Source organism: Berghia stephanieae, chromosome 2 (assembly GCF_034508935.2).
Source record: "Berghia stephanieae isolate SIO BIC M18660-M18661 chromosome 2, UCSD_Bste_1.3, whole genome shotgun sequence".
Taxonomy (NCBI): Eukaryota; Metazoa; Mollusca; class Gastropoda; order Nudibranchia; family Aeolidiidae; genus Berghia; species Berghia stephanieae.
In genome coordinates this window covers 24,306,271-24,330,343 of record NC_088361.1, presented here as the reverse complement: position 1 = coordinate 24,330,343, position 24,073 = coordinate 24,306,271, and the positions used below count along the sequence as shown (strand labels likewise).

At 34.4% G+C, this 24,073-nt stretch overlaps 1 protein-coding gene across 1 annotated transcript in view; it reads right to left on the bottom strand.

The window, feature by feature from the left end:
- The window catches only part of LOC144964543 (dynein axonemal assembly factor 9-like), a 75,702-nt gene extending 53,730 nt beyond the window's left edge, over positions 1–21,972 (bottom strand). The window contains exons 1-14 of the mRNA XM_078898961.1: positions 21,821–21,972; positions 18,612–18,691; positions 18,083–18,173; positions 15,945–15,973; positions 14,629–14,753; positions 13,835–13,934; positions 12,769–12,847; positions 12,273–12,300; positions 11,670–11,747; positions 10,952–11,010; positions 9,131–9,173; positions 8,279–8,325; positions 6,874–7,003; positions 2,066–2,147 (exon numbers count right to left, since the gene is read on the bottom strand). Coding sequence (XP_078755087.1) covers positions 2,066–2,147; positions 6,874–7,003; positions 8,279–8,325; positions 9,131–9,173; positions 10,952–11,010; positions 11,670–11,747; positions 12,273–12,300; positions 12,769–12,847; positions 13,835–13,934; positions 14,629–14,753; positions 15,945–15,973; positions 18,083–18,173; positions 18,612–18,691; positions 21,821–21,906 — 1,057 coding nt within the window. The 5' untranslated portion in view covers positions 21,907–21,972. The remainder of the gene's footprint in view (positions 1–2,065; positions 2,148–6,873; positions 7,004–8,278; positions 8,326–9,130; positions 9,174–10,951; positions 11,011–11,669; positions 11,748–12,272; positions 12,301–12,768; positions 12,848–13,834; positions 13,935–14,628; positions 14,754–15,944; positions 15,974–18,082; positions 18,174–18,611; positions 18,692–21,820) is intronic.
- Between the last annotated feature and the right edge of the window lie 2,101 nt (positions 21,973–24,073).

Below are 24,073 nucleotides of genomic sequence, written 5' to 3'. Positions count from 1 at the left end.
TGCTCCTTATTTGTGTCCCTCATACGATCATCAACCATGCTAAACATCCCTGACTTTGTGACCAGATAAGACGCGGTACTGATTCAACTTTCCAGGTCTCTTTTCTCAAAGTCTATATTATTGTATGTACGACGGTGATTCAATAAGTAATGGGACTCTGCATATTACTTTTTAACAAATTGAATCAATACCATGCATCATATCTCAAATAAAGCATTAACATTAGCCGAGTCACGACCAAACAAAAGAAAAATCCGAGCACTGACTTTAGCCAACCACATAACCGAAAACCCCACTGAGAGATACGCCACAAACAATTCGAACTGCTCCAAAATCCCACAGACAAGAACACAAAACTACAGAAATTCTTTCTTCAATAGAACTATCTCGGAGTGGAATGGGTTGGATGAACTGGTCATCATGGCACCACACCTAAACGATTTCAAGGCCCGACTGACATGGGCCCGCGCCCAATGAGGACGCCGCTGAAATACAACCAGACCATTGTTTCTTCAGCGCCTACCATACAGATACAGATACAAAATGTTACTTCTCAACATCGTCTCCGCATCTCTCAATAGCCACAGTCCACCTTTTTGTAAGATCACGTATGCCGTCCTCGTAAAACTGAGTTGACTGAACTTTGAGCCAATTTTCACTACTGTCTTGGCTTCTTCGTCATCTTCAAAGCGATTTCCCTCCATTGCCTCCTTCAGTGGACCAAAAAGATGAAAGTCCGAGTGTCAAGTCTGGTGAAATAACAAGGAGGGCGATACTGCGATTATCTCCCTTTTCCTGGCACTTGTGTGTGGAAAGGCATTTTCATGAAGAAACAAAATTCTCGTTCCATCTCAAAGCTGGTCTAACTCAACGACTTCTGGCTTTCAGTTGCTTCAAGGTCTATTTGTACCGTTCAGAGTTGACAGTGGCTCCCTGTGGTAGGAAATCAACAAGGATTACACCTCTAATGTCCCAAAACATGGTTGGCATAATTTTCCCAGCTGATTTCTCAGCTTTGAAGTTTTTGGACTTTGGGGAAGAGGGGTGTCGCCATTCCAATGATTGTCTCTTCGAATCAGGTTCAACCCACCTAGAGCACTACCTTTACAAAATGCCTGAGTTTTATAGACTTTACCAATGCGTTTAAATATATTACTCGAGGTTTCTTCTTCGAAAACAAGAAATCCAATGACAGCTTTCTGTCGTTGACGAACATCCATGGGGGCAGCCATTGTGAACTGCCATAACTTTGTCAAAATTTGACAATTAAAAATTTAAACTTTTTTGGTTTAAAGAGTACATGTGTAAGCTCAGTTGAGCCAAACATGAAAAAGAAATGAACTGAGCGAGTAGGATATTTGTCCCATTACTTTTTGAGTCACCCTCGTATTATAGAAATGCAAGCATTCCAATTAATCCACCAGGGTACAAGAATTTCGAAATTCTATAAAGATGACGGTATAAAGGAGAACTTTGGACCCATTTGGCCCCGACACAATTTATTGATAATGTGAATCAAAAGCTCGATGGTAAAAGCAAATAAAATGTCTCTAAATGGTTCCAAAGTGCTTTTACTTCTAAAATAGAATTAAGTGAAATAATAAATAAATAAATACAACAACAACAACAACAACAACAAAATAATAAAACACACACACACACACAAAAAGTTCTTTGTGGTTAGAATGGCCTCCAGCTTCCATTGCACGAATGGAATCGATAACAACCTTGAATGGAATGGCTCGCTTACACTAATGAAAATTAAATTATCCCTGGTTGTTGGATGTAGAGTTTATTGGACTAAGAGAGTCTCTCTCTCTCTCTCTCTCTCTCTCTCTCTCTCTCTATCTATCTATCTATCTATCTCTCTCTCTCTCTCTCTCTCTCTCTCTCTCTCTCTCTCTCTCTCTCTCTCTCTCTCTCTCTATCTCTCTCTCTCTCTAACCCTAAACATTCATCTTAGGTTTCAATCTTATTTAGACATGCAGACTAGACCAGTGAGTGACTAACTCAATTAAGTGGCTACAGCATTTTGGACAAGGTAGTAAAACATCCCCCCACTTACCCTGATGTTTCCAATATTGTTGACAAAAGAAATAAGTCCTTGTGCACATCAGAGGGTTTTGAGGGGAGACAATCCGACAGACCTGAAGGGAGGGAAGATCGATTATGTACTTAACTTCTGCCATAAATTGACAAAACACCTATTATAATAATAATAATAATAATAATAATAATATATAATAATAATAATAATAATAATAATAATAATAATAATAATAATAATTTTAATATTATTATTATTTTATTATTATATTATTATTATTTTATTATTATTATTATTATTATTATTATTATTATTTATTATTATTATTATTATTATTATTATTTATTATTACTATTATTATTATTATTATTATTGTTGTTATTATTATTATTATTATTATTGTCCATAATATAAGTAACAAATTAGGGACCAGGCCTGGTGTAAGATAAAAATCTGAAAAGGCGTTTACCAAATAGTGTCAGACAAAGCAGAAAGAAAAGGAAAATAAATAAAAAACATCTCAAGGTTGATTTTTTTTATTTTTTTTTTTTTGGGGGGGGGGGGGGGTATTCTTTTTTATGATATGTCTGTTTCATACAACCACTTTCAGATTTTAATTCTCTTCTCGTTTCCAGAAGGTGTCCCTAGTTATGTGGTATGCCCCAACAAACACAGCAGAGGAAGAAATTAAAGACAACTTCTATACCCACTTATATGCAGTGGTAGATAAGATCCCAAACAAAAATATGCTAATACTCAAGGAGGATATGAATGCAAAGGTTGGAGGCACAAATGTAGATAGAGAGCATGTAATGGGAAAGCATGGCACTGACCAGATGAACGAGAATGGAGAACTTTTGGTCGACTTCTGTACTACAACCTTGTAATTGGCGGCAAACTTTTCCCACACAAGCATTGCCATGCCATAAAGCTAAATGGGTGTCTCCAGATCATCAGACGGAAAACCAAATAGACCATGTCATGGTGAGACAACGGTACAGAAGCTCATTACTAGATGTACGAGCTAGACGAGGCGCAGACATTGGTTCAGATCACCACCATGTTGTTGCAAAGATCATGATGCGACCTTCAGCAAGAGTAAAATATGATATCAACAAGCTGAAACAACCAGATACTAAAGAAACATTTAAGATTTCACTCATAAACCGCTTTGAAGTGCTTCAAACACACGAGCCCGAGGAAACAGGTACAGCATGGACAACTCTGAAAGAAGTTATCACAGGGACATGTGGAGAAGTGCTTGGTTGTGACCCAGAAAGATACCATGGATCAGAGAGGGGACGTGTCAGAAATTAAAAGAAAGGAGAAGGGAGAAACATGCAAGGAACAATGCGAAAACTTGATTCCAAAAGCAAATGGCAGCGACCAGATACACTACAGTGATCCACGAATTGAAGAAACAGCTGCGTGCAGACAAATGGTCCTACATAAATGAAATTGCTGATAAAGCAGAGGAAGCTGCAGGGAAAGGAGATCTTAAGACCCTCTACGCCACCATCAGATTGTTGAGTGGTTGAAAAAACAACGCAAATATACCTGTAAGAGACAAAGATGGGAAACTAATCACATCAACAGACCACCCCTGAAACCCGGAGAACCCCTCAATATCAATACAGGTGAAATCACAAAGACGGAGATCCGAAGGACACTTGGCAGTCTAAAAAATGGAAAAGCTGCTGACACGGATAACATCCCTGCTGAAGCCTTGAAAGAGGGTGGAACCATAATAGTGGATCAACTCCCACCACCTGTTCAACTTGATCTGGACAAATGAGGAAATACCATCTGATTGGAAGAAAGGCCTGCTAGTAAAATTACCCAAACATGGCGATCTGTCCCAGTGTGGCAAATGGCGAGGAATCACCTTGTTGTCCATACCAAGCAAAGTGCTCACAAGAATCATGCTTGACAGAATGAAAGTTACTCTGGACAAAGTACTACGAGATGAGCAGGGAGGCTTCAGAAAAGAACAGTCATGCACAGACCAAATTGCAACTCTAAGAATTATTGTTGAGCAGTCAATTGAGTGGCAATCATCCCTATATGAATGCTTTATAGACTTTGAGAAAGCGTTTGGCAACATAGATAGGGAAAGCATCTGGAGCATCCTTCTCCACAGGGTGCCAGAAAAGTTTATAAACATTAAACGACTTTATGATGAGTTTTCTTTCCACGTCATCCATAATGGTCCACCCTCAGAGGATTTTGACATTATCTCAGGAGTTAGGCAAGGCTGTTTGCTGTCCTCACATCTATTTCTTGTGATATTTGGATTGGGTTACAAGACAGCATATGGCGACTCCATCAACAATGGCATTCAATTGACATTTTCAAAAAGACTTGAAGACCTTGAATTTGCAATGACCTAGCCCTCCTCTCACACCCCTTGCAAGACATGACGAACAAAGTCACAGTCCTGGAAGAAACAGCTCAGCGAGTTGGTCTCAAAATTAATGAAGAGAAGACAAAACTACTGCGCATAACTGCCAAACAAGAATCACAAATTCACCATCTCTGGTACAGCAATAGAAGATGTCAGGGAATTTACATACCTTGGAAGCAAAATCAGTCAGTTGGGTGGAACTAATGAAGACATCATTGCTAGAATCAAGACAGCGCGCCTGGCCTTTGCAATATTGAGACCAATATGGAAAGCTTCCATCATATCCACAAATGCCAAGCTTAACTAATGTGAAAGCAGCCCTGCTCTATGGGTCAGAGACTTGACAAACAACCTTGACCACATAAGCCAAGATATAAACTTTTGTCAATCGCTGACTTCACAAATCCTCAAGTTGAAATGGTTTGACAAAGTGCCAAATGCTGACCTTTGAACAAGAATAAACCAAGAGCAAATGGATGTCCAGGTCAGACGCAGAAAGTGGCGATATTTTGGCCATACCCTGCAGAAATAGCCCTGTAATATAACCAAGCAGGCTCTCGAATGGAATCCACAGGTCAAGAGGAAACAGGGTCGTCCAAAACAAACTTGGAGAAGCCTTCACCAAGATTTGTGCGTCTCCAATCTTACTTGGAGTTAGGCAAATGTCTGTGCCAAAGACAGAAGAAGATGGAAGAGTGCTATTGAGGCCTTACGCTACGCCAGGAGTCAAGAGGCAGAAGTCAAGTAAGTCAAATGACTGGCGTATGAGATTTTTATATTTTACCAACATGTATGAAAAAAAAATTTGTAAACTTATTCTTCATTCTTTGCAGTTTTTTTGTTTCTTTGTTTTGTGTTGTCATTTTGTTTTTTCACAAAAGCTTGGAGAATTTTACAACAGTGTTTTCTTGCCTCCTTCATTTCTTCTGTCAGAAGACACCCACCGACCAGAGACCTTGGTCAGGTTCAAATGCTCATGCAGACTAATAAATACACTACCATAAGATAAAGATGATTCATTCACAATCTGTCTTATTGTCATTCATCGATCTGAATGGATAAGGTCTTAAACTTTTGCAACATTTGTTTCATCGATCACATTATGAGGGTGGCGATACTTTGTCACATCAAAGGTGTTGACATTGGAACCAAAAATTGATCCCATTGTATAAAGGGCAATTCCCCTCAAAGACTTAAGACGTTTCACTACACGTTTTACTTGGATTTTTTCATTTTTCAGTAAATATACTTGATGACAGAACACATCTCAAAGGAAGCCATGTGATTGCAAAATTTGCTTTCTTTATTGTAATGTAGCTGTGTTTTTATTTGTGTGCTTTGATGCGCAGTAATGTGAACATTGAGCAGCAGATGTTTCCATTTTTTTTTAAATATACAGTCTATCTATATCTTTCTAAAAACCTCAGAATACTTTCAATATACGTTAGAGTGAAAACAGATCCACAGCCTTGCCTAACATGTCTTTTAATTTGTAGTAATTCAGAGGACTGGACATATATTTTCAGAGCTACTATTGGTCTTCTGTATATGTTGTTAAGTATTGGAACATCCTTTTCATCCAAGTCCAAATTTCCTAGCATATTGTATAGTTAATGAAGTCAGTTTGTATTGAATTATTTTGAGCAGTTGATGAAAACAGACCTATATCTTTCTTTACTTTTACCCCTCTTTTAAATAACAAAACTTAAAATATAAACAGCCTTTATTGTCCCTTTAGTATTATCTTTCATACTTTAATGATTTGACAAATGAAAGGTATTGGTTCATTAGATAAATAAAAAACAAATATGAAAATTTATGTAGCACATTTTCTTGTATTTTACCATGTTCAATGCGCTTCACGATGATTAATTTATTCCCCCAGCAGGTCGTATAGAATCATGTCCTCATACAGTACCTTTTTTGACTTACACTCATAATGTATCTGCTGTAGCCAATTACTCGTTCACACCTGAGTCGAGTGGGGTAATGTGTCTTAAGGGATTGTCCAAGGACAGAACGGTGAGACCAAATTTTCCATGATCACTGTTAGCATTCCAGTCACTGACAATGCTTAATATCACTTGACTTTTGTGACAATATGAGACACTGTGCAGCTTAAGCACCAAGCCACACAATAAGATTGAAGTCTACTTTTTGTTAAGTATTATAAAAGTAGACTTTAGGTCAGTTCTAAGTTACCCGAAGCTGTAGACAAATGAACAAAAATGAAAATGAAAACTCCAATCAAGACAAAAAAGAAACATTATAGATCGCTACTTTATTTGTCTTTGTTCAATAATGTCCCCTCGCCAAAAAAAAAATATTTTAAAAAACATACACACTGATTAAATCTAAGCTGAATTCGTGTTAAGTCTGTAACATTACAGGACAGACAAGACATATCAATATCATAACATACCATATGCTCCATTCCAGTCGCTTTACTCAGTGGTATATCTGAAAAGTTGACAGGTTTGCCTTCACAAATGTCTCTTATTTTTGTGGCTTCTGTATCCTTTGTAAATGCCACAAATGGCAATCGCCCGTGCCTAAAATAATATGAACATTTAAAAAAACAAAATAAGATCATAAAGCTCGAAGTAAAGTTACAAAAAGTATAGGTATATAAATTATGTCGGGTCTTTCATGTATGTCAGGGTTTCACATATTCATCTAAGGGACAGAATCAACAACAATACCAGACTTACAAAAAAGTATTATTTTAGACCAATCCTGTTATCTTATCATAAAATATGACACAGCCATCATCATAAAGAGTTTATTTTTTTCTTTTTTTTTTCTTTTAATTTTTGCTCCATCTTTTACTTTGTGACACTTTATAAAACACCAAATCAAATCTAGAAAATTAAATTTAAAATGTACTGTTTCTGAATGTCTCACTGTCAAAAAGTCACAATTTGTAAGCACTGAAAAATAGATTACAAATGTTAATATAGAGTCCTTCTCAATGATTAATTGTCGGAATAAAACCTTTTCTTTTAGGCCCTTACTATTCATTCTAATTTCACTTCACTGTATCAATTTTAATAATTTAAAAAATTCTTAATAACGCCCTCAAAAGTGTCTCCATGAGCAGCATCTAAAATAATAGTCCTAAATGTGAATTTGCTTTATCATGACTGTAATGTGTATTTGTTTGGTTGTGAGTGAATGTGATGGTTTAGATTTACGCATTTTGTGTTGTGCATTGTGAGTATGAATGTTGGATGTGCGCACTTTTATGCACTGTTTGTCTCTTAGGAATACCATAAGAAAATTATGTTGTGTGTTTAGTTAGTTACAGAAGAATCTTCATCCGAGCTGAGTCGCTCTACTTATTATTCACAATTACGTATTATTGATAGTAAATAACATTTGAAATTATTGAGTTTGAGCTGAGTCGATATAATAACTGGAAACAAGTGTCAGGAAAGTCCTAATACATAACTGACATGTCCTACATAAACAGACAGATTTCTTCAAAACAAAAGAAACAACTAAGAATTTTAAAACTAAAATGGGACCTCGAAATGCATCCTAGAATATTCTTTCAAAAACTATAATTATTATTTGACAAACAAAATACAATGGTGAAGACATTCTGAATGGTCTCTATTTATTTTCCATATAATATTACCATGTATCTTTCGATGTGGGTGCTACCTTTCTTTATTTTTGTTCATTACTATACAAATGAGTGTTTAAAAGTTATTTTTTTTATTTCATATGGTATTATTCAAAATAGTGAGTTTAATTAAGAGTGAAAAAAAAACGAGTCAAAAATTGTACACAATATCATACATAAAATGAGCAAAATTTCTTACATTCCTTTGTGTCCAACCATTCCATGGTTAAAGTAACTGATAAGTGGCTGTTGATTTGAAAGGAATGAGATAAAATAAAATAGCATGAGACAACATATAAATGAAAAATTTTAAGATTTGATGTAAAGGAACTGAGGAGGGTACAATATTTCAGTTGAGAAAGCACTCCCCTCTACAAACAAAAGGATCTACATCCGTGAAAATGTTTATTCCCCCCCCCCCCCCCCTATTTTTTTTTCAACCAGCACTGAATTGAGTGGCTAGTTCTGTTAGATGTGTCAGATATTACTTTGAGACAGACTAAACATATATCCGAGGGATAGCAAGCAATTGTTAATGTTCATTTGACATCAGATAAACTCGAGAAAAGGCCCTATATAGCTCTGAAAAACTACTTATCTCGACTAAATTAAAAGAGACAGAGAAAAAGAAACAGAGAAACCTGGTGACAGTGTTCGGTTCAAAAACAAATTACACGAACCTGCAAAGTAGGCAGAACTGAAAAAAAATGCAATCTGGCAATCTAAATTTTACAGAAAGTCATCACTTCCTATGTCATACTGCATGCTTTCAGAAGCTTTACACAGACCTAGTTTTCAATCAAATGTCTCGGATAAGAAATTACAAGGCATGCCAAAGTAATAAGAAAAATATTGAAAAAATATAAATCAAGATATAAATATATATTGTGAAGAAAAGATGAGTTGGTTTTTTGGGGTTTTTTTTTTTTTTTTGTTAACTTGATACCATTAAAACAGCCTACAGCAACATATTCAATGAGCCTTTAATATAGTTTATCAATTTTAACGTTTGATTTCAGTTTTAAATACAATGTTTTCAGATACCACATACCTCCGCTGTCTGACGATGTGATAAAAATGCTGAACTTGATGATCTAAAGAAAAAAAAAGGAGAGAGAGAAAGGGAAATTTACATGAGTTACATCAACATTCATTTCCAAATGACAGTCTAAATGTCCACACCTCCTTTTCTTTGATTTTGGGACATTTCCTTTGCCATCTATCCTCTACTTCAATAACGATGTAATAGTTCCCTCAAACTTAATATTCTTATCTTCTTTGAAAAAATGTAATGGTACTTTATACAAATTATTTGTCTTAGTCTGGATAATACCTTGCACTTTCACTTTTTAATCCTTTGTCATGAACAGACATGCAGTTTGAAGTCAATTTAGCTTTAAAGTTGTTTCTTGAAGCTATGAGAAAAAGCCTTGCACTGTTTTAAGACTCAGACTGCATAATTAAGGCATTGAAGTAAGACATCCATGTATAACTCTTAATGGCCCATTTAGATGCACAGACTTTTCATACGTGGTCCAACGAACATGGATATGACACAGTGGATGTGGGTCACCGCGAATTGACAGATGTCAACAAGAGAAGTTCCATTTAGACGTACAGATAATTGCTCCATGTCAGATATGGGACAACACACACACATACATACACACCACCACCACACACAACCACACAGCACAAATAAATGAGTGAACTATTCACTCAATAGAGAGAGACACCCCACCCCCTCCCCCTCCGTGGTTTGAAGTAAGAGGAACTTCAGTGAAAACTAATCACCCACGACGATCTGTTAACGGGACGACAGGAATAAAATATCAGGTGGCTCCTGATACCAGGAGGTTGGGCGGACATCCGTCAGATGAGATTGAAATTCCTCGTTTACACACTCAGTTTTCATGAGTTTTGGTCAATTATCCACAATTTGTGGAAATCCGTCAGACTTTAAGCAAGGAACTTTACTCACTTAACACAAAGTAATTAAAGAAATACAAGTGAACCCTATTGGAAGATTATAAATAATTTTTTTTTAAACCTCAAAAAGAATACCAAATATGGATTGGAAATCTGATTCCATGTATTTTAAATTGTTGAAGGAATGATAGTCTAGTCTGGTTTAGTTCTGACCAATTTGAGGTATTCCAGGTCATATCAGGGGGTCCCAATAGCTCAGTTCGTAGAGCAATCGCTTCACAATCAAAGGGACTGAGATTGATCACAGGTGCAGTCTAGATTTTTTCTGACCTGTCCAGCAGTGATTGGGTAGCTGGGTCTTTTAGATCTGGTTGAAAGCACTATGCAATAGACTGGAGTCCTATGCAGGATAGCAAGCAATTGCTATTGTCCATTACACACAATAGAAAATGGGATAAATCCAGCTCTACAGGCCTAATGGCTCGGAAGGACTACTTTTTTAAGGTCATATCAAAGCCGATAAAGAGAAAGATGGTACACAACACACGCGAGAGTTGGATAAATTTAAAGTTCATTCTTGGATTGCAGATGGCTGAGAAAAATTAAGAAAAAAAGGGGAATAACTCGTGGTTAGAATAGATGTGGGTTCCAGCTGCAAGGGTATAGAGTTTTAAACATCTTGAGAATATATTCTAGCTCAATTTCATTTTTCACATTCATGTAAACTTTCTCATATTTGCAAATTTTGAACAGAATTGCATATTAACATATGTAACTCGATACTGATGTAATGGCCTGTAATTTTTGAAAATAAATGCCCTGGCATAGATGTGTTGTTGAAGTCTAAAATGAGTTTTATTATGAATTTTTAGTAGCATGCAGCAAGTTTACATATTAACTGAAGACCATTGATGAAATAATTCAGAAAGCAGTTGATACTCACATATTCATATCTACAGCTCTGATCATATTATCCCACTGTTTCTCCATCAATGGCATATGCTGAAATATAAAACAAAATCAAATTATAATTCATCCGGGCTCGAGTTTTCATTATGGCCTAACTTAGTATCACAAAAAATTACTACCATGTTTATCAAATAGTAAGAGATTCACTGATATCACTGCAAGGTAAATGATATCACATGCATTAGATAGTTAATAAGAGTTGTAAATGAAGTTATTTTTATATAGGTTTAAAATGTTTCTGGAAAACCACGTGACTGAGTGATAAGGGCGTTGTTCTGTGACCTGGGAGGTCCAAGGTTTGAGACAAACTTCGGGAACTTTTGTATTTTCCGTAGGCAAACTTGTTAATTACAATTTGCTCATTTGGACAAAATGGATGATTTTTGTTGACATGAGACATTGTTCGATGGAATATTATCATCAAGGACAGTTTAGGTAACAACCATATGGAAAGGTGTCATTTTTATTATTATTATTATTATTATTATTATTATTATTATTATTATTATTATTATTATTATTATTATTATTATTATTATTATGCTTACAACCATTCCTAAAAGAAAACATTTTTTAAACAGATGTGTTGCAAATATTCATTAAGGAATATATTTTATCATAAATCTTATAAAGCACTATGATTTTTTAAAATAGATAGCTCAGTATTGAATTAAAATCAAAGGAAAAGTTACCTCAGTTAGAAATATTTCAACAGTAACAGGATCATTGAAATACTGTAACATGTGCACATTATGACTCATGTCCACGACCTGTCAAACAAAACACAAGTAACAAGGAAGGTAAGAGTATTTTTTTGTTTTTAAAATTTCATGAATTCCATAAAGAAAAGAAAAAATAGAAGTCCTTCAGAGCATATGGCTCATGAAGCAAGAGTTGATCCTAGTTTCTGTAGCATGAAACACACTGTCAATTTCTTGCTATTCTTTGGTCAGGAAGCCGACATTTCGCAAAAGGGTTTTCTATCAGATTTGACAGATTCAGACCGCTAAGTGACAAAAAGTATCAGATAAAATTTCAACTACACCCAAGAGTGATACTGGTCCTTTAGCTTCTAACTGTAAGGCAAGTGCTCTATCAATTATCAGATCTGCCACACTGCTCTCACAAAAACTCCTTCAAAGAAATTCGAATTAACCATTTTGTTGAAATCGAGTATAAAATCAGCTGCATTTATTTTATTTATTTTGTGGGGGGGGGGTCATTTCCAAGGTCATGTACTATTTGTTGGTCTTATAAAGAGAACGAAAATATTCCCAACACATGTAATCACTTACCTCATGTTTCAGGGTGAAAAATCCTCCCCTGCAAATATAAAAAAGAGGATATCATACGTAATAGTTATGATGTTCAAAAGAACTGAACAGAAAAGTGGGTTGGTTTATTTTACATTTGTGTGCTGGTGTTGAATATCATCATTTCCATAGAGCTTTCAGTCATAAATTATTTGTCTGTTCTTAATCATTACAAAAGTATCAAAACAACATGCGAAATTTACAGTCCATTAACTACAAGTACATTTGTCTGACTCAGCATTACAGCTGATATGCATAAATTATTTGTTTTTTTTTTTTAATTGTTTTAAGTGTTTTTCTGATAGTTTGAAGAATATCTTTAAAGCCAGTCACAAACCGTGTTAAATATTGGTTGACTTTGATAAGATATGAATTGAGCACCAACGCACAATATCATCTCTCGTAGTAGTTATTATCACTTTATAAGCATATCAAGCCATACTTATTTTTATAATGACAGATACATAATTGTACTTACGCTCCAAAATCATCCAAAGCGAAAGCTTGAATGATGGGCCATCTTTCTATGGCCATGATATCAAACTTTGAATTTTGGTCTGACAAATAGAATTTGAATGACTCGTCATAATTTGGTTTAAACACACAACAATAAAAAAAATAGTAGTAAGAGTAAGACCAAGAGTATTCCATGCTGTAATATATCCAACATATATAAGTTTACTTAAAACAAGCTATGAGACAATTCTTTGGTATTAATAGACTAGTGCAGAGCTGCCTACTTGAAATTTTTTTAAATCGTAGTTCCAATGGAAGAAAAAGAAAACGTCACTATAGATAGCTTTGCAAAATAATTATTTGCCCTCATCATTATCCAAAAATGCTCCAAAGTCCTGTATATAGGTTCTAAGGAACTAAACTTTCATTTTAAACAAGATTTAATGAGTCAAGGACGTGTATGCAGTTCTGTAGATAGAGCCAAAAATTCGTATTTCTACAAATTTTTCATAATACTAGGCAGGTCTCAACTAACTTCTCTGGCTAAGAGTTTGAGTAGGTTTTAATGTCTTCTAGTTCGACCACGTTGTTTCCATGTTTTCAAAAATTAAGCTTTTCATTTTAAATTATAAATATTCATTCAACCATCTTGACATGGTTATCATAAATTATACGTACTAAAAGCTTTCGGGCAACAAATATAGATTGTATTTTCTATTTTATATAAATCTGAAATAAAACAAAACAAATAAATTACTAGCCTAAAATATTTAAATCAAGTCTTTTGTCGAGTGAAGGTATGTACTTGCAAAAATCTAGTAAAATATCAGGGTAGAGAAAGACATCGCATTTATAATGCAAGACAGAAATGATAGCCTTATGTCGTATATCATGTAGTGAAAGGCTAAGGTCAAAGATGAGGATGGCCGTAGATGGTATAGGAGTGACAATTCATAGGCAATTCATAGATCTCAATTTTTCACTTTTAAATATTTTGATGTCCTTAAAATCAAAAAAAAAAAATCTTTAAAAATCCCTTTATGCAAAAGTGTCAACAATGAGGTAGCCAAAACATTCATTTTCCTTACTTTTTCCATTGAATGGCATTCCAACACATGTGCAGTTGGAGGTCATATTAATTAGGGACAATATCTTGAACTCTTCACTTTTATCCTCATCCTCTTCATACTATTGAATAAAAACAAAACAAACAAAATTAAAAAAACAAATACATACGTGCATGTGTGTGTGTGTTTGTGTGTAAAGCGCTTTGAGCATATTTAGTGGAATATATAAAAGCTCTCATTTTTTTCTAAATTTCTCAAATTTCAAAGAAGCTTAAATGTCTTATTTCTAATTATTTTAACTTATAAACTCAATTCGCATTGTCTGGTCCTTTAAAAATATACTGGATTAACGCTGTGACTAATAGTTCATACTTTACCAGAAACAGATGTTCAAATGCATATACAATTTCCGGAAGAAATAATTAGGAGAATATTTTAAAACCATCTCTTTTTAATTGATTTGCATAACAATTCCATATAACAGAAGAATCTGACTATAGTAATACAATGCTGAGGTAACAAACAAAGGTCTAGTTTGGTTATCAACAAAAAGGAAAGATGGACTATAAATAATTCCAAGTAGTATCAAAAACATAAGAATTTAAAGTAGTAGGCTGAACAACAAAAGACATAAAGAAGGCCCTTATTTAGTATTTATTGTTTTTCTCATCATTTGCATTTAATGTTTCATTCGTACGTACATTGCATATGTGTTTCATTTTTTTCAGGTGCTCGCACCATTCAGGCTGATATTAATATATTCTGGATACTAAACAGAGATTTGTGACATAATGTAGTCAGTTATACAACTTTACCTTTTGTTTGGGTAAGCAATGATACTGTACACTAGGCCAGTAGCTGGTGTAGGGCAGCAAATAGTGGTAATTGATAGGATTGCAGTAGATCTCTACACGATCCCGTCTGATGAATAGCATCAAATCTTAGGAGGTAGAAATTGAGTGGAGAGAAAATTTTAAGCTAAACCAATTATTTTTTTTATTTTTCATAAACACAATACATCATCATCATCATCATCATCATCATCATCATCATCATAATCCTCATCGTTGTTGTTGTAAAAATAAATAAAATCCATTTTAATCATCCCGAAGGGAATTTTTTCTTCAGGGGCCATCTTCAGAAAAGACTGAGATGATCCATGTATCAGCTTCAGTGCAGTGTTGCAAAGTGACCAATTAGGGTTAAGTTTCTTGCTCAAAGATAAAACAAGATGCCAATAGAGTTTTCGAGCCAAGGTCCCTTGAGTAGAGAGGCAATGCCTTATCCATTTGCAATCTCATCCCCTATTGTTACAACTATAATAATACAAGCATCATTATTATTATTATTATTATTATTATTATTATTATTATTATTATTATTATTATTATTATTATTATTATTATTATTATTATTATATTTTTATTGTTATTATTATTATGATTATTATTATTATTATGATTATGATTATGATTATTATTATTATTTATTATTATTATTATTATTATTATTATTATTATTATTATTATTATTATTAATATTATTATTATCATTTTTATTGTTATTATTATTTTATTATTATTATTATTATTATTATTATTATTATTATTTTACTATTATTATTATTATTATTATTATTATTATTATTATTATTATTATTATTAGTATGATTATTATTATTATTATTATTATTATTATTATTATTATTATTATTATTATTATTATTATTATTATTATTATTATTACTATTATTATTATTATTATTATTTATTATTATTATTAGTATGATTATCATTATCATCATCATCATCATCATCATCATCATCATCATCATCATCACCATCATCGTTATTATTATTATTATTATTATTATTATTATTATTATTATTATTATTATTATTATTATTATTATTATTATTATTATTATTATTATTATTATTATTATCATTATTATTATTATTATTATTATTATTGTTATTATTATCAGCATCATCATCATCATCATCATCATCATCATCATCATCATTACTATGTAACCAATCTCATATCATTATAATTTCCAATAAAAGTGTTACTTTAATCAGTATCACAGGTAAGGTCACAGAAATTTAAGGAACAAATGTGTATTTACCATCTATGACCTCCTCTGAAAATCCTGAGCTGTGGAAACAAAATAATAAAATAATCATCAGTTTCGCTTTAACATTTATCAGGTCACAAAAATTATGCTACGAGGGCACTTAAAATCATTTCTTAATAGCCTTGAGAACTATAAAACACATTTTCTAAAAATTGATTTTAAAAAAGGATATCATGAATTTTGTTTTGTTGTCATCATATACAATTATCATTACATCGTATGGGTTTGTCATAATTTTGTATGTACTGTCTGCAACTTTTAGATTTTCGTATCGCTTATTGTTAAGCATTTTTACTGCTTTATACATCGCCTGACCATTTTTCGAAGTGTCAATACTCGCAATTTGTTTGTCTAGTACATCGTTTCGGTTTTTCCAATGATCACTCTCGTAGTTCATGTAATATTTTATTATGTTCACTTTTTAGTTTGTACATTCCATCCTCATCTTTTAAATTTTACATTTGCAGTCTTACGTCTTTTTGTTTATTTGACACCTCCACTATGGCTTTGTCAGAGGTGCGGCATGTATTTTTGTTTGTTATGACCGGATAGAGGAAAGGATAGAGAATAACGGAAGAAATTCATCAATTGAATTAGAGAAGTTGCTGAGGCATCCCAGTCAGTTGATTAGGAGGCGGACGGCAATAATAAATAGATTGGTGGGACTTATACCATGGATGATGACTAATCTGCTTTCGTTGCCCCTCAATGGGGGCCTGGTGAGGGAATGTATATCACAGAAGGCAGGAAAAAAGTCTGCCAAATGATAGACACTGCCTAAATAAGTCTCACCTTTTTACCAGAATACCATTGTGAAAGCTGGGAATTCAACTGGTAATCTTGGACAAATGTACTGCATGCCCAGCTCCCAGGCCAAGGTATCAGGATATGTTGATGGAAAAGGTTACCCATTGGAATGCTTCCGATCTGAGTGGGGACTCAACATCTTCAAACAGGCAGAAAATGAAGTCCAGATATCAAGTCAGATCTTAGTGAAATGGGTGGCTCAACTATTGTGCAGTGATCCCACTTACTGGACATAGACTACCATATTCTCCAGTTGTGTCAACCCTAAATCACTTTGAAATAACTATACCAATGTATTTGAAACCTTTCTCCTAGCAGGACTGAGAAGCAAGCTATCGGATACTGTTCCATCTCCCAAGTTCACATGGCCAATAGGTAAAAAGTTTAGGCATGTGCAATAAGAACTTCCACTGCTTTCACCAGTATGGTGATATTAGTTAGACAATGTGCTAATTTATGAGGTGCAAGAGTGTATTCTCCCTTTGATCAACACTCAATAAAGTAAATTTGAGCCCTTTATTATAACATACTTAGAAAATGCTTTAAAATATGTATGTAAATTTGTACCTTCAGCCCAGTCACATTTTGAAAACGAACTCCCTGTGAAAATTGCATATACTGACAACTATGGCTTTCTTGGTCGAACATGGGCAGTGACCAGAGCCGTAGAACAAAATTTACACAGACTACAGAAGACAGCTTAAAAGAGTCCTGAATGTCCAATTTCCCACAAAAATAAGCAACAACAAAAAAAACTGTACAAAAAGTGCAATAAGAGACCTTTATATATTCAAATCGTAGAAGAAAGATGGCTTTTTGGACATATACTCAGAAGAGATGAAAACATACCAGCTAATAAAGCCTGGACTAATTTTTTTTATCCCATCTGGACACAAAAAATATAAAGGCAGGCCACCCAAGTCAATTGATACCATACTTAATAGAGACCTAAAACAATTCATAGAACTAATATCAAAGGAAGGTCTTTTGACTACAGCAAATGATCGTGAAAGGTGAAAGGATTGACACAGATGGTTAGAGAAGCAGCGGAGGTGTCCCGATCGGATGATTAGCAAGCAAAAGGCCTTAAGTCAATATGTCAAGTCATTGTTGAGATACAATCAATAAGTGTTCAAAGAGAACTAATCAAGAAAATGAGATGGCAAGAGAAGTGGAAAAAGTAATTAGCCTAATTCTAATAAAAATATAGGTGTTCCGAGGAAATAATATAGACTATTAAAAGTAAAATATGCAAATGGCATTGGGTAGGGTGATAGATCATATCAATTAGCTCAAGAAAATAAGAATTATGTCATAATTACCTTTCAAGTTCTTGTTTCCGTACTTTGAAAAAGCCAAACAAGAGAAAGTGCAAAAGTTCAGACATTCCCTCATTGTACCGACAGTCAATTCCTATATCGTAGAAATTAATGTAAAAGAGCTAAATATTGCAGTATATAATATGACACCAGACAGACAATCTGGTAAACAGATTAGAAAGGTTTAAAAAATTTAATCTTTGAAACAGCGGGGCAAAAAAAAATTATTTTACCTTCATCTAGAGCTCAAGTCTGCAGCAGATTATTTTCACAGTGATCATTTGAAAGAGTATATTTTCTTTTATCAATAAATCCATTTTAAAAAATGAAGGAAAGTCTTCTGTTTGTTTCAAAATTGAATTCTTATAGGGACTTAACTCCGGGATTGTTGTCTTTTAGAGAGCGCCACTCTATTCAATTATCTGATTTCATTCATTTACAATGTTTATACAATTTCTTAAATATATGAAGCAGACTTTAGTACAGGTCACTTCTAATCATAATAATGGAGATGATTTAATTTTCAACTTACCTGATATGCATAGAATTCCATCTACTTTACTATGAGTTTCCTCAAAGAGTATATTTTGGACTTGTCTCAGTCTTGAAACACTGAGTGAAAATAGGATAAGGGTGTGGGAGAGTAAAACAAAATTGATAAAAAAATAAATGATATAATATATAATATGCATTTTCTAATTACTGAAATGTCAGAAACTGTAATACACATTTTTCAAAGTATCAGTAAAGTTTACAAATACATGTAATCACATTATAAAATAATTCATCTAACACTTAAGATTATATTCGAGTAACATGTAAAAGGCCTGAAGGTACTGTAATAGTTGCAGTCCTGCCATGACTTATCGATCAGAACTTATGAAATTTCTTTTCTTTTCTGATGCCTCAGATGTATCATTATGTGTGGTTGTAACATCATGCTTTTCACAAAAAAATTATTATGAAGTAAATATCATGTCATGTTTGATCTGTAACGGTTATCTATTCCACTTGACGCTGTCTTCCCAAATTATGCATTATTCAGACTTTTCAAAAAAGAGCTTTGATGAATACATTCATTTCATCCAACCAAATAAATATATAAAACAATGGTGAAAATGCTTCAGTTAGGAATAAAATAATAATTGGCTGAATAATAATAATTTTACAAATCACATATTTCTTATAAAACGATCTTTTTACTTTCTTATTTTACTATTTTATACGCTGCACTTTTCATTTTACAATGAGACAAAGACATTAAATGTAGTTTGTATTTTTTTAATGCATATGATGCTTAATGGATATCTTAACCTCAAACAATGGTTCAGTATACTTAATTCTATCTGAGGTACGGACTTCACACATGACCAGGACATCTACATAGAACATAATAGAATGCCTTGCCTATGATGATGTGACTTGACAGCTGTTGATATGTAAGATGTCAAAACAACCCTAGTGGGGTCAAAATCTTGAGGATGCATCAGAGAAAAATTGAGAAAAGGTTGATGATCTGACCTATGACATTGCTTCTGTCAGAGAGATTTTCAAATTACTGATTTAAATCAAACTGCACCAGAACTTAATTATTGTTCCCATCCATATCTATCTTGTGTCATGGGTGTTGTCTTAATAATTAGAAAACAAATTATGCCCTTCCGCCACGACATCACAAAGGAATATGGATAATTCATCAGGCAAGATGTCTGATGTCAACAGGAATCATCCATGTTGTCTAAGTGAGCAAATTTGTGGTTAATAATCTTGCCCAAGGAAAAAAATGAAAGTGTCAGAAGCAGGCTTGAACCCAGGACCTCCTGGGTCACAGTGCAAGGCCTTAACCACCCGGCCACTTTGCCCTTAAGCGTTGTCTTAAGACTGATGTTGCAAGGATTGCATAACAATTTTGAAGTAAAGAAACAAAGGAGTCAGCACTTGGTGTCCTTGTTGATCAGCCAGCGCTAACAAATTCTTGCCCGCCATGGTGAAACTGTCATGCAGAAAATGCGGATATGTTAGAGGAAGCTGAATGACATTTATGGTAGTAAGTATGAAGGAGAAAGGGGAAATAATGCAATAAATGTAATTCATCTTAATGAAACAAAATGTATTGATAATAGGTGATCATTATTATTAGTTTTTTAGGAGGTGTAGTATCATTATTTCTATTATTATTGTTATTATTATTATTATCATTATTATTTTTTTATTTTTTTTTCCTTATTATTTCTTTTCATATCAATATTATGCCTATTACTATCAATATCATTAATGTTATCATCATCATCATCATCATTACTATTATCACCATTATTCCTATTACTGTATTGAGAGATTGGTAAATGAAATGAGAGTGATGACGATGGTGACGACGATGATGATGGTGGTGATATTACTGACGATGCTAGAAATATCATTACTATAATTATCAAGTTACTTCTGGCTTTTATTTGGTACCCAAAGAAAACAGGAAAATAACGACCAAGTGCTTTGTTTTGGTTTTACACCGCCATTTTCTTTTGTATTGAAAGCAGTCCTAGGTTTGTTTTTTCTATTACGGTTAGCTCTTGGTCATATGTTTTTTCTATGGCTGCAGTTATTCGGACTTGATTATTAATAGTCTCCCATGGCTATTTGGACTCAAATTCCAATGCGCATGTGCAATCAACAAAATATTTGGACTCAGTCTGAATAGTCTCCATGGGAGTATAGCTTTTGATTGTTGTTTTTTTTAAATAGATTTTAATTATTGACAATTACATTAAATTAACGCAAATCAAAACTACAAATTTAGTAACTATCACCAGGTAGTCTAAACCTGCTTCATTTGATGAGAAAGACAAAATCATTGATCAATTGGAAGTCCAGATAGAAATTAAAAAGAAAAGAGTTAAAACTCTTCAAAAGACACAAAAGTCAGTCAAAGAAACTGTGGTATAAGTATAAATGAAAAGCTTTTTTAGCAACATAAAACAATGTCCAAATAAAATCAGGACAAAAATAAATAATTTAAGAATTAAATTACAATTTCTGATAGATAGTGTGAGACAGGCAAAAATCCTTCTACAATCCAAAGTAGGGGTATGAGCTGAGTCAGTGTGATTGTGATGTGGACAAAACAAATTTTCTTCTGAGACCTTTTCTAATTTCTTTATCAGTTCCACGTACGCACATTGGAGTTTGAGTCCGAATAGCCACGGAAGACTATTCAGACTCGATTCCGAATTGCCACTTGGTTTTACTATTAAAGTTACTGCGGTGTTTGTTTTTCCTGTTAGGGTTAAAGGTAATCGGTTTAATTTTTTCTTAGAGTTAGTTGAGAGAATTTTTGGGTTGTCTTCATTAGCACGAGGAGCTTTCGGAAGGCCTCCCCTTTTTTTAAAAAAAAAAATTTTCTCTTCTAAACTTCTACAACAAACTAAGACTAAGACTAAGATAGACTCCTAGACTCCTAGACGAGAATCTGATCAAAATAGCCAAACCGCCATGATTGTGAGTGTAGTTTTTTCACACCAGTGTAAGAGATTGTGTACTGTGTGATTTTAATGATCTATTGCCTTTGGACGATCAATTAATTCAAATGATAGGCCCAAAAATTGTAATTCTATATCTTTCACGTTGAAAAAGTCGAAAAAGCGTCATTAGAAACCAACGGTCACAAAGCCCAAGTGAGCTACATTTTCATTTCCAGTGCAGTTCATCAACAAATTTTACCAAGCTAGATTTATCATTGCTTACCTAACAAAAGATGAAAATGTTTCATATTTAATATGCCTCCTTGCCGACGAAGGAACCTTTACAGATTTATAATTATTTGGAAACATTCTTTTTACAAAATTTCAGCCAGCGGCTTCCACCGTCGGATCCGCAATTTTAATTCACCACCTACCGAAGCGAACTCCGGCGTCGACAGCAACATTCCTTTCGTTGCCGAAAAGTTTCGAAATGTCTAATGAAAATTTATTTATGCATTAATTTATTTATTTATTTCTTGTAATTTGTTAAAACTGAAGTGCACGCCATTTTTGGGACTCTGTGTTTCAGGGTGTAAAAAACGATTATTGAACAGAAGAGAGATAATTGTGTGGTCAAGTGAAAAAGCCGGCAGAAATGATAGATATTGATATTTGATTGTTGTTTCGCGTAGATTAAATCACATTTCTTCATTTGATTACTTATTATTGAGCGTTTATATAGCGCAATATCCACTAAACGTTCTCAAAGCGCTTTACAAGGGGTCCCTGGCCAACAGCAACACTTAACATTTAGGACTAGACATGACGCCTGTGAGGCGATATGACAATTTTTTCGGACATAGACATCGCTTTTAACGGCCAGGTACTCATTTTACACCTGAGTACGGTAAGATAATGTGAGTAAAGAGCCTTTTCCAAGGGGCATGGAGCCCTTACGTACACGCTGCCAAGGGGTCAACAATGCGCCGAGCGAGGCTCGAACCCAGGACTTTCCAATCCGAAAGCGAGTGTCATACCACTCGACCACATAGCCGCATATATCATATATTTATTCGTTTATACATCTCTATTTATTTATTTATTTATTTATTTATTTATTTATTTAGCCATTTATGTTTATATTTTTAGTAAGTAAAAATACAGAGGAGTCGGACTTAGGAAAATGATAATAAATAATAATAGTGCAGGTATTCATTCCTGGATCTGGGAAATGCCGAAATAAGCTGCTTACCATAGGTCTTGGGTTTCGATCCCCAGTTGATGGCTGAAATTTAGCCAGTTCCGTATCCTTGACCATTGAATAGAGGAGAGTGACATCTATATTATTATGAAGTCCTAGAATAGAGGGGATTTGAAACTACGGCTAACAACCATGACCCCAAACATTGATTAACTCATGGACGCACACCAAATTCATTACATTAAATGGGATGCCACCAAGTTGTTTCATTGGTGCAAGTATCTGATACTGAATAACCACTTCGTTCTTTTTTAGTGCCATTGATGTGTGAGTGAGACCGTATGAGAGAGAGAGAGAGAGAGAGAGAGAGAGAGAGAGAGAGAGAGAGAGAGAGAGAGAGAGAGAGAGAGAGAGAGAGTTGCACAATAATATCGCACAAAACTATATTTTTTTGTCATTGCCTTAGTCATTTTTGTGTTGATGGTGGAAAAGCGGTTAGAGTGGACTGGGTCACCCAGCCCTAGGTGGGCGTTGACCCAACTAAATCTGAGAACCACTGCTGTTTACGGTACAAACGGTTTCATTTCAAAATCAGTGGCGTTAAAATAAATTTAAAAATTGAGCTTTTATATAGCGCAATATCCACTAAATGTGCTCAGAGCGCTTTACAAGGGGCCCCTGGTCAACAGCAACATTTAACATGTAGGACGGGACATAACGCCTCTTAGGCGATATTACAATTTTTCGGACAAAGACAACGCCATTAACGGCCAGCTACTCATTTTACACATGAGTACGGTGGGAGAATGTGAGTAAAGAGTCTTTTCCAAGGACTCAACTATGCGCCGAGTGCGAGGCTCGAACCCAGGACCTTCCGATCCGAAAGCGAGTGTTTTTTCCTGTTTAATTTCGAAACATTCAGTTATTGTTGTTGTTATTGTTGTCTTCTCAAGTGTTTTTACGAGGCTTCAGGAACTCCAGTGTAAACTTCAACAGAAGGTGGGGATGAGGGTTCGGAATAGAAGGAGGAGGGGGGGGGGGGGGGGGTGCGCGATTTGACAAAAGAAGATGGAGTGGACGCAATTTGACCAATCTATAGAAGGAGGGTGATACGCATTTGGGGTATTTTCTAATTTATGCAAAGCGAGCTGTGATCATCATTATCATAACGACATAGTGGGCACCTTTAGAAGCTGCTGCCACGGACGTTTATCTTCCATGCTCCCTGGTTCATTCCTCACTGGTGTTCACCAATCACAGTCTCTGGTTCAATCCGCGCAGTCAATTTTATTTGTTGCAGTGAAACAAGTCGAGAGCGCCTCGCGCGACACATTA